The sequence below is a fragment of the Microchirus variegatus genome (genome assembly GCF_963457635.1).
Source record: "Microchirus variegatus genome assembly, chromosome: 17".
NCBI lineage: Eukaryota > Metazoa > Chordata > Actinopteri > Pleuronectiformes > Soleidae > Microchirus > Microchirus variegatus.
In genome coordinates, this window is record NC_139818.1 from 24,646,693 (window position 1) to 24,662,878 (window position 16,186).

A 16,186-nucleotide genomic window follows, 5' to 3' on the forward strand; every position below is an offset into this window, starting at 1 on the left:
ACACACTGTAATACACTGTAAAATGAGATAAGTCAATTTTACTTTAAGCATAACACACATATATGTGTATATATTTATATGTATATATATATATATATATATGTACTTTTCAATAATGAATTATAAATATGTAGTTTATTAGAAGTTCAGTTACAAACTGAAGTGTTCTATATAATTATATATATTGTAAATATTATTATTAGTATGACCTTCTCTCTCCTCCTCCTCATCTTCCTCCTCCTCCTCCTCTTCCTCCTCCTCCTCATCTTCCTCCTCCTCCTCCTCCTCCTCCTCCTCCTCCTCCTCTTCACGGTGTTTTTACCTCACACTAAACCTTTAATATCCGTGTTTTTCCTCAGTGATTTTCATTCAGATCAATTCTTTACCACAGCACTCACTCGTCCTCTTTGAAGAAGCTCCAGATAAAAATATATAGAAATAATAATAACTGTGTGTGTGTGTGTGTTATTTATTCAGCATGAGTGCTGCCCCCCTGAGGACACGGAGGATAAATACAGCGTTGTATCTTTAGGAAAAAACACACAAACACAAAGAAGCTTCTGTGTTGAATAATTCATCAGTGACCTGTTTTTATTCATTCATATACATTTATGATGTTAATGATTCACTTTAACATGAATTTACTGTCGTCGTCATGGAGATTAGAGTCAGGACCGTGTGTGTGTGTGTGTGTGTGTGTGTTGCAGGTCCATTTGTAAGTGTGATAGCTCTGCACTGTTCTTCTTCTTCCTCATCCTCCTCTACTCTCTTCACCTCTTCAGTTCCCAACACACACACACACACACACACACACACACACACACACACACACACACACACACACACACACACACACACACACACACACACACACACACACACACACAGATCCAGTTTGACCTCATGGAGTTAAAATATGAATATGTAAATATTCAGTTCTTCTTTCTTTGTTTTCTATTCGTCTAAACTTCATTTCCTCATTTCCTCATTTCCTTGCTCGTTACATTTCTTCCTTCCTCCATGTCATCAATTCCTTCCATCTTTCATTCTCTCTTTCCATCCTTCTCCTCTTTCTTCTTTCTATTCCTCTCCTCCTCTCCTTCCTCTCTTCCCTCCTCTTCTCCTTCCTGTCCTTCCTACCTCTCCTTCCTTCCTCTCCTCTCCTCCTCTCCTCATTCCTCTCCTCCTTCCTCTCCTCTCCTCCTTCCCCTCCTCCTCTCCTTCCTCTCCTCCCTCCTCCAAATTCCACTTTTTGAAAGCTTTAACGTAAACAGAACAACGTGAAATTTCTCACAACGAGCGTAGTTTAGTCTCTTTTCACGTGAAATTTACTCCATACGATATGGATGTGTGTGTGTGTGTGTGTGTGTGTGTGTGTGTGTGTGTGTGTGTGTGTGTGTGTGTGTGTGTGTGTGTGTGTGTGTGTGTGTGTGTGTTCTTGTACTTGCGCCATACTGAGGACCAGTGAGGGTTTTTAACCAACAAAGTGAGGACATTTTTACGGAGTGAGGACATTTGTGTCGGTCCTCACTTTGTTTTCATTGAAGTCACTTCCTTAGGTTGCTATAACATGCTATACTCTGTTTGTCAAAAAAAAAAAAAATTGAAATTTTATATAGTATGTAGTATATAGTATGACTTTTTTTGTAAAATTTTGCGTCAAATCTTTTTCAAATTTTGGACCAAACATTTTGGGTCCAATTTTTTTTCTTCAAATTTTGGACAAAAAATTTTGCATCAATTTTTTTTCAAATTTTTGACCAAACATTTTGGGTCCAATTTTTTTTTTCAAATTTTGGACCAAAAATGTTGCATCAATTTTTTTGTCAAATTTGTTTTCAAATTTTGGACTAAAACATTTTGGGTCCAATTTTTTTTTCAAATTTTAGACCAAAAATTTTGCGTCAAATTTTGGACCAAACATTTTGGGTCAAATTTTTTTTTTCAAATTTTGGACCAAAACTTTTGCATCAATATTTTTTTCAAATTTTGGACCAACAATTTTGGGTCAAATTTTTTTTTTCAAATTTTGGATGACAGTATAGTATGACGTTTTTGTCAAATTTTGGGTCAAATTTTTTTTTTTAATTTTGGACCAAACATTTTGGTCAAATTTTATATATAAGTAGATATTTGTAATTGTGTTGATTTATAAAGTGGAAATGCTGGTCCTCACTTTGTCAGCTCTTTTACCCGGTCCTCAGTATGCAGCAAGTACAAGAATGTGTGTGTGTGTGTGTGTGTGTGTGTGTGTGTGTGTGTGTGTGTGTGTGTGTGTGTGTGTGTGTGTGTGTGTGTGTGTGTGTGTGTGTGTGTGTGTGTGTGTCTGTGTGTGTGTCCCTGGCTCTGACAGATGATGTGTGACAGTGTGTGGAGTCAGCCCTTTGGTGTGAACTCTCTGGGGCTGAAGATGCCCTTGTCCTTTTATATTTTACAGCGTATCTTTCTCTTTTTTATTTCCACTCCTCCACTGAGCTCCCCCTCTTCTTCCTCCCCCTCTTCCTCTCTTCCTCTTCTCCTCCTCGACGGCAGTTACAGTCTCTCAGGTGATCGATTGGCAGTTTGACTTTGAAACTACATAAAACATCTCCTCGCTAGCTCGCTGCGCCGCGGTGGCTTTTTAGCGTCGCGCGGGTTATTAAAGGTCTCACATTGACGAGGCGTTTGCCGTGAAGAAGAAACAAACTTTGAGTTTCCATCACTAATCAAACACGAGAGCGTCATTCAAACGTGAAACGTGACAGAAAACTAAGGCAAACTGTGCTGTTTATCTTTATAACAGTAGAGACGAGGTTCCACAGGGTTCCGTCCTGGGCCCACTGCACATTCTGTTTATTTAAAGAACTCGGAGAAATTTAAGATGCTTTTTTTTTTCCAGTTTTCTTGAGGCTATTTTTTTTCCTCCTGAACTTGATGTCAATTCCAGGGTAAAGGAAATGTCTCTGACTTCACTGTCTCAGGTATTTGCTTCTGCACAGGTAGATTTTCCAGATGCAGCTCTGTGTGTGTGTGTCCTGTTCACCTTTACACTCTCACACTTGTTTGAGTTTGCTGCTGCTGCTGCTGCTGCTGCTGCTGCTGTTGTTCCCCCGGGGGCCACCGGAGGCTCCGAGCCAAGAAACTGTCTGCTCTCCCAGTGAAAAGTGTGTGTTTACAGCGAGGTCCGGGGTCACTGTGGACACACTCACCTCCTCACATCTGACCCACAGACGATGAAGTCTCTAAAGAGGCGCCACCGCATCTCCTTAAAGCTCCAGTGTTTAACGTTTAGGACGATTTATTACGGCCCAAAATTACATTTACCACCCGTATCTTCATGTGTATAATCACTAGGGAAGTGAAATCTGACGTAAATCAAATCTTTTCCACAAATATTTGCCCTAAATAGGTCAGGAAAAGGTGTACTATCTTAAAATTACCCATCATTTGAGCACACAGAGGCATTTTTTGGTCAAATTGGCTGTAAAGTGAAAGAAACTCTCACTTTTCTGCACCAAAGCCCATTGAGAAAATCAGTGATTTTACATCAAGGCCTAAAGGAGTCGGAAATCCACTGCTGCCTCAGTTAATCAGTTCATACGTGTTATTCAGTGAATTCTGGGTTTGAAATATGTTGTTCGGCTTTACCTGAGTGGCACAAACTGACCACACGGGGCAGCGTCACAGCACCAGCTGCTGTGTCCCTGTGGGTTAAAAACTTACGTTTTCTCTATGGGATTTGGTGCAGGAGAGTGAAAGTTAACTTTTCAGTTAGAAAACTGTGTTTCACAGTGAGATAAAACCAAATAAAACATATTCTCGTGATAAACTGAGATTTTATCATGTTAAGCCTTTTGTTTAGTGCTTATTTTCACTATTTACTATTTATTTTCAGCATATTTTCTGAATTCTTTACAGCAAACAGCAAAGTTGCACATGTCGAGCTTATTCCAAAATTTCTTTCGGAATTTTTGGTGAATTTTTCACACGAGCTAAAGTGGCCAATATTGCGTTAAATTCTAAATATTTCGTGTCTAAGTCGCACACAGTTGTTCCGATATGAACCAAGCTTGGTGCACTCGTTGCTCCCATGAGTCCAAATAAACTTCTAATATACTTCCATATTAGGCTCCGCCCACCCATTTGTCGGCCATCTTTGAAAAACAAAAACAGCTATGCATTTGAACAAACTCGTCCTAGCACGTTTAAGCTAGCTGAGTCAAACTCACTCCGTATGTTCTTGACATGTCTTAACAAGATTTTCTCTACGTTAAAATGCGTGGCCTCTGAACGACAAAGTATGACAAAGTTGACGTTAAAATGGTGTTAAAAAAGTACTTTCAAATTCCACTTTTTGAAAGCTTCAACGTCCACAGAACTACGTGAAATTTCTCACTACGAGCGCTCCTAGTTTGCTGTCTTATATATAGAAGTAGTGTACAAGTACATGTTGTTTTCTCCTCCATATACTAACATATATGCACTGTAAACACATATAAACGTGTGTTTAATCGTTGTTATTATTGTTTTCGTGGCTCTTCTCTTGCTTCGTTGGCGTCCGTGTGGCCATCACGCTGCTCTCAATTGAGCGCCGGTGTGAGGACAAAGCGTCCTGGGCGGTCTTTGTCTCTCCAGCTCGTCCAGGACGTGGTGATTGGTGGTGTCTGTGGGGGGTGGGAGGAGGAGGAGGAGGAGGAGGAGGAGGAGGAGGAGGTGGAGGAGGAGGAGGAGGAGCAGGAGGAGGAGGAGGTGGAGGAGGAGGAGGAGGAGGAGGAGGAGGAGGTGGAGGAGGAGGAGGAGGAGCAGGAGGAGGAGGAGGAGGAGGAGGAGGAGGAGGAGGAGGAGGAGGAGGAGCAGGAGGAGGAGGAGGTGGAGGAGCGCCGCTCCACGCTCTAAATAACTTTATTGACGTTTCAATTGGATGCAGATCACGGTAATTATCCCAGGCTTCCTGCTTCCTGGCTGCCATTCACAGCGAGCAGCAGCAGCAGCAGCAGCAGCAGCAGCAGCAGCGGCGGTGTTAGCGTTCTCGTCGCCCCCCCCCCTCTCCGTCTCACACACACATGCTTGTTTTCACACCCACTGACACCAAAACATGGACCACAAACACGTTTCAGAAACACGTTGGTGAAGCTTAAGAAAACACGGACAAAGCAGCTGATTGTGGTTTTGTTTATTTTCCCTCCTCCTCCTCCTCCTCCTCCTCCTCCTCCTCCTCCTGCGTATGAAAAGCAAATGTCGTAAAAATATGTGAAATATGCTTTTGGGTTTTTTCTTAAAAGGCAGAGTGTCCGTGAATCACTTGCACCCGAGTGTTTGCTCACGCTTGTCCTTCAAGAAATCTCCATGACGACGCTCGCTCGCTTGCTCGTTCTCTCCGGTGCGGTCAGCGCGGTCACGGAATCCTGAAATGTTTTTTAAATTCTGGATCAAACAGTTTCCATGTGCACCTGTGAACTTTAGAAACACTGGCTCTATTTATTATTCCTCTGATGGAACAGGAAGTCACTATTTATTTAATATCAGCTCATAACTCATGTTATTTTTCTTCTTTGATCTGGGTTTAAAACACTGGGAGATAGTCCTGTCTTTAAGTCACATAGATGGTTTTATCATTAGTTTGTCGACTTAACGCAGGAACCTGAGGACTTTGAGGTTGTTCAGAAGGAAAAGCTCATTCAGATCTGCATAGCAATCTTTCTCCAGGATCAGTTGGACAGATATGACTCCATGGATACAAGATGATGCATTTGAAATGCATTCAGGCTGGTTACGTGGTGACTCAAGAGACGATCGGGTGTGCACACGGTGTGCAGCTGAGGCACCGGAATCGCCTTCGGCGGCGTGTGTACCATAGCGAGAGTTCTCGATAATTCTGAAAAAAATTACTCTGAAAAACAGGGGAATAAAAATTTGCACGAAAAACCGAAAAAAAATTACTCTGAAAAAATGAAAAAAAATTAGACAGAAAAACAGAATTAAAAAAAAAAAAAATCAAACCAAAAATGAATTACTGAGAAAAACAGGAGTTTTTTTTTTTTTCAAGTCAATGCAATACGCTTCCGTAAAAACGGCCTTTTGTGGCTGGAAAGTGAAAAATCTAAACCTCTCACTCTTCTGCACCAAACCCTATTGAGAAAATTGGTGATTTTACAACATGGCTGACAGGACATGACAATCCACTGCTGCATCACTTAATAAATCCACACGTTTTATTTAGTGACTTCCGTGTTGGAAAAACGTTGTTCGGCTTCACCTGTTTGGCACAAACTGACCACACGGGGCAGCGTCACAGCAGCAGCTGCTGTGTCTGCAGTGGGTTAAAAACGTACGTTTTCTCTATGGGATTTGGTGCAGGAGAGTGAGCTCTTCACAAACTTACATTTCTAGTTAAAAAAAATTTTGTTTTACAGTAAAATAAAGCAAAACTAACCTTAAGTTTTCTCCTCAAACTCACAAAGACGCCTGATCTGAGTCTCATTTTTTTTTTGGGCGTGTGGAGATAAATCCAGGACGTGACTCTCTGCACAACAACATGAGCCACTGACTGATACTGTGTCGTCGGTGTAAATAGACTCCGCTCTCAAAGTCACTGTCATTTTTCCTTGATGTGGAGTGAGAGCCGTGTCCCTGAGGCGAGGCTAACCCAGAGGAGGAGGAGGAGGAGGAGGAGGAGGAAGAGGAGGAGGCAAAATCATCAGACGCCGCTCGCCGAGGCCTTTTACCGGCAGAGCTGCGACAGGCGTTCAGGAAGTGAGGGATGAACCCGCGGAAACGACTGCTGCAGCGTCACTGACTGTTAACGATCAGAGTTAATGTTCATCATCAGAGCAGAGATTTGAGCTAAATGACAGTTTGTTCTGTCAATGAACAACAATCGTTTTTTTTTGTTTTTATCTACATTTTTTCACATTTTATAGACCAAACAACTCATCAAATAATCCAAAAAAAAGTAATCCACAGATTAAAAGATTATGTAAATAATCTCATTTGTTCACCTAAGTTGCACAAACTGACCAAACACGGTTCGTTTTGCATTTTTTCTCACCATTAAACGTCTTTTTGTGGCTGTAAAGTGAACGATGTAAACCTCTCACTCTTCTGCACCAAAGCCCATTGAGAAAATCAGCGATTTTACATCACAGCCTAAAAGAGTCGGAAATCCACTTTTGCCTCAGTTAATAAATTCACACGTGTTATTTAGTGACTTCTGTGTTGGAAATAGGTTGTTCGGCTTTATCTGTGTGGCACAAACTGACCACACGGGGCAGCGTTACATTAGCAGCTGCTGTGTCCTGGTGGGTTAAAAACACATGTTTTCTCTATGGGATTTGGTGCAGGAGAGTGAGAGCTTCACGAACTTAGCTTTATAGTCGGGAAATTGTGTTTTACAGTAAGATGAAGCAAAAATACGAGTTTAGTATTTTGTTAAGTGATTTTCTTGCTTTTTTCAGCTTCTCAAATGAGATTATTTTCTGAATTCTTCAACAAATGCAGCGTTAAAACTGAATAATGTTGGAAAAATAAGACGTTTGAGAATGTTTTTGAGGAACATTTCTGACGTTTTATGGACCAAAAAGTATGGAAATTAAATTCTTTCTACTCTCTGATGTCAAACGTGGTCACAGAGATGAAGAGAGAAGAGAAAAAAAGGAGGAAGTGGAAGAACATTCAGAATCCTCTGTGTTGGCTTTAGTTAATGACTGCTGCAAATGTCAGCCTCACAGCTGTGGAGGCTGCAATCAGGCCGTCAGCTGAGGAAGACATTCAGAGGAGAGAGGAGAGAGGAGACGAGGAGACGAGGAGAGGAAACAGAGGAGGAAACAGAGGAGGAAACAGAGGAGGAAACAGAGGAGGAAACAGAGGAGGACAGATCCAGGACTTTAGAGTGAAACAGCGAGAGGCATCCGGGGGAATAAAGAGAGAAGGAGACGGAGAAGTCGCCAAGATAGTTTCCATTCTTCTCATCCTCCGTCAGCTGGAGCTGAAATCATTCCACACATACGGAAGACGATTAGTGCCACACAGGAAACTAAAAATCTGAATCCTGACTTTATTCTCAGTATTCTGACTTATGAGACTCACAATTCTGAGTTTTAAAGTCGGAATTAAACTCAGAATTATGAGAATAAAGTCAGAATTCTGAGTTTTAAAGTCAGAATTAAACTGAGAATTCTGAGTTTTAAAGTGATTAAAATCAGAATTTTTAATTTTAAAGTTGGAATTAAACTGAATTTTGACTTTATTCTCAGTATTAAACTCAGAGTTCTGAGAATAAAGTCAGAATTAAAAAAAAATCTGAATTCTGACTTTATTCTCAGAATTCTGACTTATGAGACTCACAATTCTGAGTTTTAAAGTCGGAATTAAACTCAGAATTATGAGAATAAAGTCAGAATTATGAGTTTTAAGTCAGAATTAAAATGAGAATTCTGAGTTTTAAAGTGATTAAAATCAGAATTTTGAGTTTTAAAGTCGGAATTAAACTGAGAATTTTGACTTTATTCTCAGAATTAAACTCAGAGTTCTGAGAATAAAGTCAGAATTAAAAAAAAATCTGAATTCTGACTTTATTCTCAGAATTCTGACTTATGAGACTCACAATTCTGAGTTTTAAAGTCGGAATTAAACTCAGAATTCTGAGAATAAAGTCAGAATTCAGATTTTTAAATTGAATAAAGTTAGAATTTTGAGTTTTAAAGTCAGAATTAAACTCAGAATTCTGAATTTTTTCCTCAGAATTAAACTCAGTCAGAGTTCTTAGAATAAAGTCATAATTATTTTGAAGTTTGAACTCAAATATTTTTTTCCTGTGTGGCACTAATCCTCTTCCATACACACACACACACACACTCTGTCGTCCTGGAAAGTATTTACTGTTGTGGAGATAAAGGGAAAATGTTATTGATATTGGACACTGTTGATGACCTCGTCTTCTTTAACCCTGTTATCACCATCACGATGTTCAGGCTACATGGATTTATTTAGATTTCATGGCTGTAGAATTGTCAAAAAAATGTCCCATGTCAGTCTGGTGTGAGTTATATGACGTCACGATAACAATATTACTGACAATATTTGTTTGTTTCGATTGTTTTCATAATAAAACATGTATTAATGATGCAAATCATAAAAAAAACATGCAGAAATAAGTCGCTGTGATCTCGTAACGTTTGAATTCACGATAACTCAAAGGTGTTTGTGCTCAATTCTGCTTTTCTTTGTCGTTTTTAATGTAACTGGATGAGTTTTGTTGTCGTTTTCATTCAGATCCTGTGTTTTCTCGTGTCTTTATCGCACTGAAGTTACACTTTCACCACAAACTAAACTAAATCTTCTTCTTCTTCTTCTTTGTGTTCACGCAGACAAACACGTGAGCAGGAGACGCCGCCGGACTTCTTTTACTTCTCTGACTTTGAACGACACAACGCTGAGATCGCTGCCTTCCATCTGGACAAGTAGGTGACACTGAGCCTGTGTGTGTGTGTGTGTGTGTGTGTGTGTGTGTGTGTGTGTGTGTGTGTGTGTGTGTGTGTGTGTGTGTGTGTGTGTGTGTGTGTGTGTGTGTGTGACTTGATTTTAGTTGAATTATTAATTTCTGGAATTAAATAATCAAATCTATCTAATCAAAGTTTTATTATCAACATGATTATTCTCAGGTCTCCTGCAGCTTCGTCTTCTCGTCTGATTGCTAATTTCCGACCTTTTTGTTGTATCGACACATGCTCAGTGAAAACAGCAGGAAGTGAAGGCGACGCAGCTACTGCACAAAAGACTAACGCCTCATGAAATCTACACCTGCTGATGTCTATAATATCTTAAGAATTACAATATCATACTTTTCTCACTGTTAAACAGCCTTTTTTCTGCCTTGAAACTAAACATTGGAAAGTGCTCACTCTCCTGCACCAAACTCCATAGAGAAAATGGTCATTTTTTCACGTTGCAGCTCGTCGCGGCTCACACGAGTCGTCAATCCGCTGCTTTTTTTACGCCGTTAAGTTCAAACGTCTTTTCTTGTGACTTCGGCATTTGAAATGTTTTGTTTGGATTTGCACAAGTGACACAAACTTCGTAATCGTCGCGGCGGTAGAACAGCGCCACCTGTGTTAACGTGAGCTAAAAAATGACAATTTTCTCTATGGAGTTTGGTGCAGGAGAGTAACGTCTTGTTTCTTGCCTGAAAAAACATATTAAGATATAATAGACTTAAGCAAGGGTGGATTTGATTAAGTGAGCCTTTTGTTCAGCAGTTGGAATATTTTTTTATTGATTTTTTTTTTAAGATGTATGTTTTTATGCCTCTTCAAGGACAGTTAAACTGATGTAGTAAACTCTACACTTCTCATTTCATACTCAAGATTGAAATAGATTTTAATGGAGGTTGTGAATGTCTCAAACAAAAATACTAAACATTTTTGAAAGCTCTCGAGCATCACACACACACACACGTCTGTCTTCCTCCTCCTCCACCTCCTCCTCCTCCTCCTCCTCCTCCTCCTCCTCCTCCTCCTCTTCCTCCTTCAGAAACAGTGACAGTGTGAGTGTGTACAGTGAGACTCAGAGACTCCATGAGTCACGGAGAATGAATGCTTCCCCTCCGGCTCAGCTCCTCTCTCAGCATCTGACTGAGCAATGAGTGCAGCCTCCTCTGTCTGTCTGTAATAGTGTGAATGCTGGAGATGATGCTAAACACACACACACACACACACACACTGACTTAATGGACACACCATAATCCCTTAACCTTCACAACCAAGTGCCGAACCCTGAAACTCGATCTTAACTCTTAAAATGTCCCCACAAACATAGTGTTGTGCATTGTTTGGACCTCACATGTGCAGCCACACACACACACACACACACACACACCACACACACACTGAATGGGCCTGAATCTGCCTCTGCTTCAGGCACAATGACACAGTTCAGCAACAATTGCATTAGCAGCAGCTTTTTCAACACCAGCCTGCAACACATCTGCTCCTCACACACACACACACATGCACACACACGCACACACACACACACGCACAACATAAATGTGCCTAATGTTTTTTTGAAGAAAGTCAGCTCACTGTCAAAGTGCATCAGGGCAAATCGATCGATCCTGAATTTCAATAATTCATAAAAATTATTCCTTAAGAGATTTGCAAATATTTTCAACAGATCCTTGTTCAGGGCGATGCCGACTATTATGATGGTGAATTTCAAGTCATTCCGAGTTACTTTACATATAACACACACACACGCACGCACGCACACACACACACACACACACACACACACACACACGCATGACTGACCCTCATCTTAACCATAACCACAGCTCAAAGTTTAGCCCGTAACTTTAATCAGTTCCTCACAGATGAGGTTCTGACTCCTGGTCCTGATAAGTTCAGTGTTTACGACAGGAAATAAAAAGTCCTCGAGAGATAACAAATACAAGAACACACACACACATATGAACATGTGGCCACACTCTCCAGGCGTGTGTGTGTGTGTTTGGGTGTGTGTGTGTGTGTGGGTTAAGGCAGCGAGGAGGAAACCAAAGGCATGAAAGACTCTGTGCCTGTTCTAAATATAAGTCAGGCAGCCTTTGCCAAAAGCAGCGCTTTATTTTTTCCCCCCTTATTTTGTCTGTTCTAAATTAGAGCCTGAGAGCAGAAAACTGCTGCTGCTGCTGCTGCTGCTGCTGCTGCTGCTGCTGCTGCTGCTGCTGCTGCTGCTGCTGCTGCTGCTGCTGCTGCTGCTGCTGCTGCTGCTGCTGCTGCTGCTCGTCCTGCAGCAGCAGCAGCATTAAAGGCTTAGGCTGCTCTGCCTCCCAGGAGACTCTCACACAGACTCAGGCGTTCGCTCAAACACCCACAGATTCTCCAGAGACTCTGTCTTTTATTGTATGTGCTTCACTGATTTAAGCTTCATTTATTATATGATCAGATTTAAACAGGAAGAGCCTCAGTGTCACTGCATGAGGCAGCACATATATATACTAATGTACAGTAGACCTGTGACCATATGAAATATGGTAAATAACAACATATTATTGACGTTATTGACGTACAAAAACGTACTCACGTAAACTAAAAATGTGACCAAAGACTGTTACTAATGTAAAAAGACTAATTCCACAAAATGTGTTAATATGCTAGAAAATGACATCACCAAGAAATAGAAAAAAAAAGTTGATGATACTAACTTTAAGAAAATGACTCACTTTTGTCAAAAAGGTTACAAAAAAAAAGTTGCAAAATTTTGCAACTTTACAATTTTTTCGTAAACAGGTAACTATTTCGATTTTTTTTTTTTAATGTAAACAAAATTTGTAATTTAGTCACTATCTAAATGTTGGAAAATGTTGGAAAACATTACAAAAACATGTTACTGTCTTTATAAAAACTACTTTAGTGTCAAAAGAAGCTACACAAATGTTGCATAACAATAAACTTGTTTTATTTTACCATTTTTTTTACAAAATAATTTAACACAATTTTGTAATGTTGCAAAAAACATCAATACAAAACTAATGTTTGCCAAGGTTTTATGTTAAAACATGTTACTTTCTTTACAAAAACAGACCATGAATAACTTAACTGTTACCCAAAATAATTTACAAAAATATGTCACTAATGTTACAAAAGTTACCTGTTCCCAAAAATGTTTAAAAAAAAAAAGTTTTCTTACTTTACAAAAACATGTTACAATCTTTACAACAAGTTACAAAAACATAACATTAAAGGCACCATATGTAAGAATGTGGCCAAAAACAGTTAATACATTCAAATTCAGGTCTTTTAGGTTCGTTTTCTGACGTAACTGGCAACCCGTGGTTGCTCGGCAGCTGAGACTCTACTGACTGCAATGATTGGTAGACGGCGGTAGGTGGCGCCACATGACGCCAAAACATGATTTCAAAACATAAACATGATTTGCAGTCTGCAAAATATTTTTTTTAATGCAAATATTTTGTGTGTACTGTTGTTGTTGGTGAGTTCAGTTTGTTATATGAACATTATTCCTGAGTCTCTGTGACATATTAGGAGGATTTTATCATTTATTACATAATGCACCTTTAATAACATAAATGTTACCAAAAGAAATAATACAAAATATTGTAATGTTACAAAAACATGTTAAAATGAAGACATTCTTCCCAGTGAACATATAAAATTCATGATGAATCATTAGAATGAATGAAAGATGCAGCGCCACCTTGTGACGTTCTTTCTCTTTGTCTTTGTTTCTGTCTTGCTGTGCCTCCATAGCCTGTTTACATTAACACAAAGGTTCTAAAAGACTTAAAGTCGTGAAAATCAAATAAAAATATATAAATATCCCCAGAAAGAGTGAGGATTTAACAAGGACATTAAAGCAGGAAAGTGTGGAGGTTAAAATGAGTCTCTGTGGATTCTCAGCCAAACACAAACCAGCTGAGGTCTTTACCTATACCACAGTGCCCCCTGCTGGCAGTGACTTCTAGGTTTCATCCTGAGTCAAATCTACTGTAGTTTTTGTGCAGCCTTTGCAAATAGTTTTTTTTTTTTTTATGAAAAATATCTCACAATATGTAATTTTCAAGGTTATTCTAAAGCAATAATTTATAATGTCCTGATGCACTTTGACAGTGAGCTGACTTTCTTCAAAAAAACAAAAAGTATCTCGGAATGACTTGAAATTTACCATCATAATAGTCAGCATCACCCTGAACAAGGATCTGTTGAAAATATTTGCAAATCTCTTAAGGAATAATTTTAATGATTTTTTGAAAATCAGAAAATGATCCATTTGCCCTGATGCACTTTGACAGTGAGCTGACTTTCTTCAAAAAAAAAAAAAGTATCTCGGAATTACTTGAAATTTACCATCATAATAGTCGGCATCGCCCTGAACAAGGATCTGTTGAAAATATTTGAAAACCTCTTAAGGAATAATTTTAATGAATTTTTGAAATTCTTGAAATGATCCATTTGCTCTGATGCACTTTGACAGTGAGCTGACTTTCTTCAAAAAAACAAAAAGTATCTCAGAATGACTTGAAATTTACCATCATAATAGTCGACATCGCCCTGAACAAGGATCTGTTGAAAATATTTGAAAACCTCTTAAGGAATAATTTTAATTAATTTTTGAAATTCTTGAAATGATGTATTTGCCTTGATGCACTTTGACAGTGAGCTGACTTTCTTCAAAAAAACAAAAAGTATCTCGGAATTACTTGAAATTTACCATCATAATAGTCGGCATCGCCCTGAACAAGGATCTGTTGAAAATATTTGCAAACCTCTTAAGGAATAATTTTAATGAATTTTTGAAAATCAGAAAATGATCCATTTGCCCTGATGCACTTTGACAGTGAGCTGACTTTCTTCAAAAAAAAAAAAAGTATCTCGGAATTACTTGAAATTTACCATCATAATAGTCGGCATCACCCTGAACAAGGATCTGTTGAAAATATTTGAAAACCTCTTAAGGAATAATTTTAATGAATTTTTGAAATTCTTGAAATGATCCATTTGCTCTGATGCACTTTGACAGTGAGCTGACTTTCTTCAAAAAAACAAAAAGTATCTCAGAATGACTTGAAATTTACCATCATAATAGTCGACATCGCCCTGAACAAGGATCTGTTGAAAATATTTGAAAACCTCTTAAGGAATAATTTTAATTAATTTTTGAAATTCTTGAAATGATGTATTTGCCTTGATGCACTTTGACAGTGAGCTGACTTTCTTCAAAAAAACAAAAAGTATCTCGGAATTACTTGAAATTTACCATCATAATAGTCGGCATCGCCCTGAACAAGGATCTGTTGAAAATATTTGCAAACCTCTTAAGGAATAATTTTAATGAATTTTTGAAAATCAGAAAATGATCCATTTGCCCTGATGCACTTTGACAGTGAGCTGACTTTCTTCAAAAAAAAAAAAAGTATCTCGGAATTACTTGAAATTTACCATCATAATAGTCGGCATCACCCTGAACAAGGATCTGTTGAAAATATTTGAAAACCTCTTAAGGAATAATTTTAATGAATTTTTGAAATTCTTGAAATGATCCATTTGCTCTGATGCACTTTGACAGTGAGCTGACTTTCTTCAAAAAAACAAAAAGTATCTCAGAATGACTTGAAATTTACCATCATAATAGTCGACATCGCCCTGAACAAGGATCTGTTGAAAATATTTGAAAACCTCTTAAGGAATAATTTTAATTAATTTTTGAAATTCTTGAAATGATGTATTTGCCTTGATGCACTTTGACAGTGAGCTGACTTTCTTCAAAAAAACAAAAAGTATCTCGGAATTACTTGAAATTTACCATCATAATAGTCGGCATCGCCCTGAACAAGGATCTGTTGAAAATATTTGCAAACCTCTTAAGGAATAATTTTAATGAATTTTTGAAAATCAGAAAATGATCCATTTGCCCTGATGCACTTTGACAGTGAGCTGACTTTCTTCAAAAAAACAAAAAGTATCTCGGAATGACTTGAAATTTACCATCATAATAGTCGACATCGCCCTGAACAAGGATCAGTTGAAAATATTTGCAAACCTCTTAAGGAATAATTTTAATTAATTTTTGAAATTCTTGAAATGATCCATTTGCTCTGATGCACTTTGACAGTGAGCTGAGTTTCTTAAAAAAAAAAAAAAGTATCTCGGAATGTCTTGAAATTTACCATCATAATAGTCGGCATCGCCCTGAACAAGGATCTGTTGAAAATATTTGCAAACCTCTTAAGGAATAATTTTAATGAATTTTTGAAAATCAGAAAATGATCCATTTGCCCTGATGCACTTTGACAGTGAGCTGACTTTCTTCAAAAAAAAAAAAAGTATCTCGGAATTACTTGAAATTTACCATCATAATAGTCGGCATTGCCCTGAACAAGGATCTGTTGAAAATATTTGAAAACCTCTTAAGGAATAATTTTAATGAATTTTTGAAATTCTTGAAATGATCCATTTGCTCTGATGCACTTTGACAGTGAGCTGACTTTCTTCAAAAAAACAAAAAGTATCTCAGAATGACTTGAAATTTACCATCATAATAGTCGACATCGCCCTGAATAAGGATCAGTTGAAAATATTTGCAAACCTCTTAAGGAATAATTTTAATGAATTTTTGAAAATCAGAAAATGATCCATTTGCCCTGATGCACTTTGACAGTGAGCTGACTTTCTTCACAAAAACAAAAAGTATC

General features: G+C 38.4%; 1 protein-coding gene across 1 annotated transcript in view; it reads left to right on the forward strand.

Moving 5' to 3' along the window:
- Positions 1 to 16,186, forward strand: part of fam20cb (FAM20C golgi associated secretory pathway kinase b) — a gene marked incomplete at its 3' end in the record, with an annotated part of 76,334 nt that overhangs the window by 46,311 nt on the left and 13,837 nt on the right. Inside the window, exon 4 of the mRNA XM_083903537.1 lies at positions 9,345 to 9,437. Within this exon, the coding sequence (XP_083759663.1) occupies positions 9,345 to 9,437 (93 nt within the window). The remainder of the gene's footprint in view (positions 1 to 9,344; positions 9,438 to 16,186) is intronic.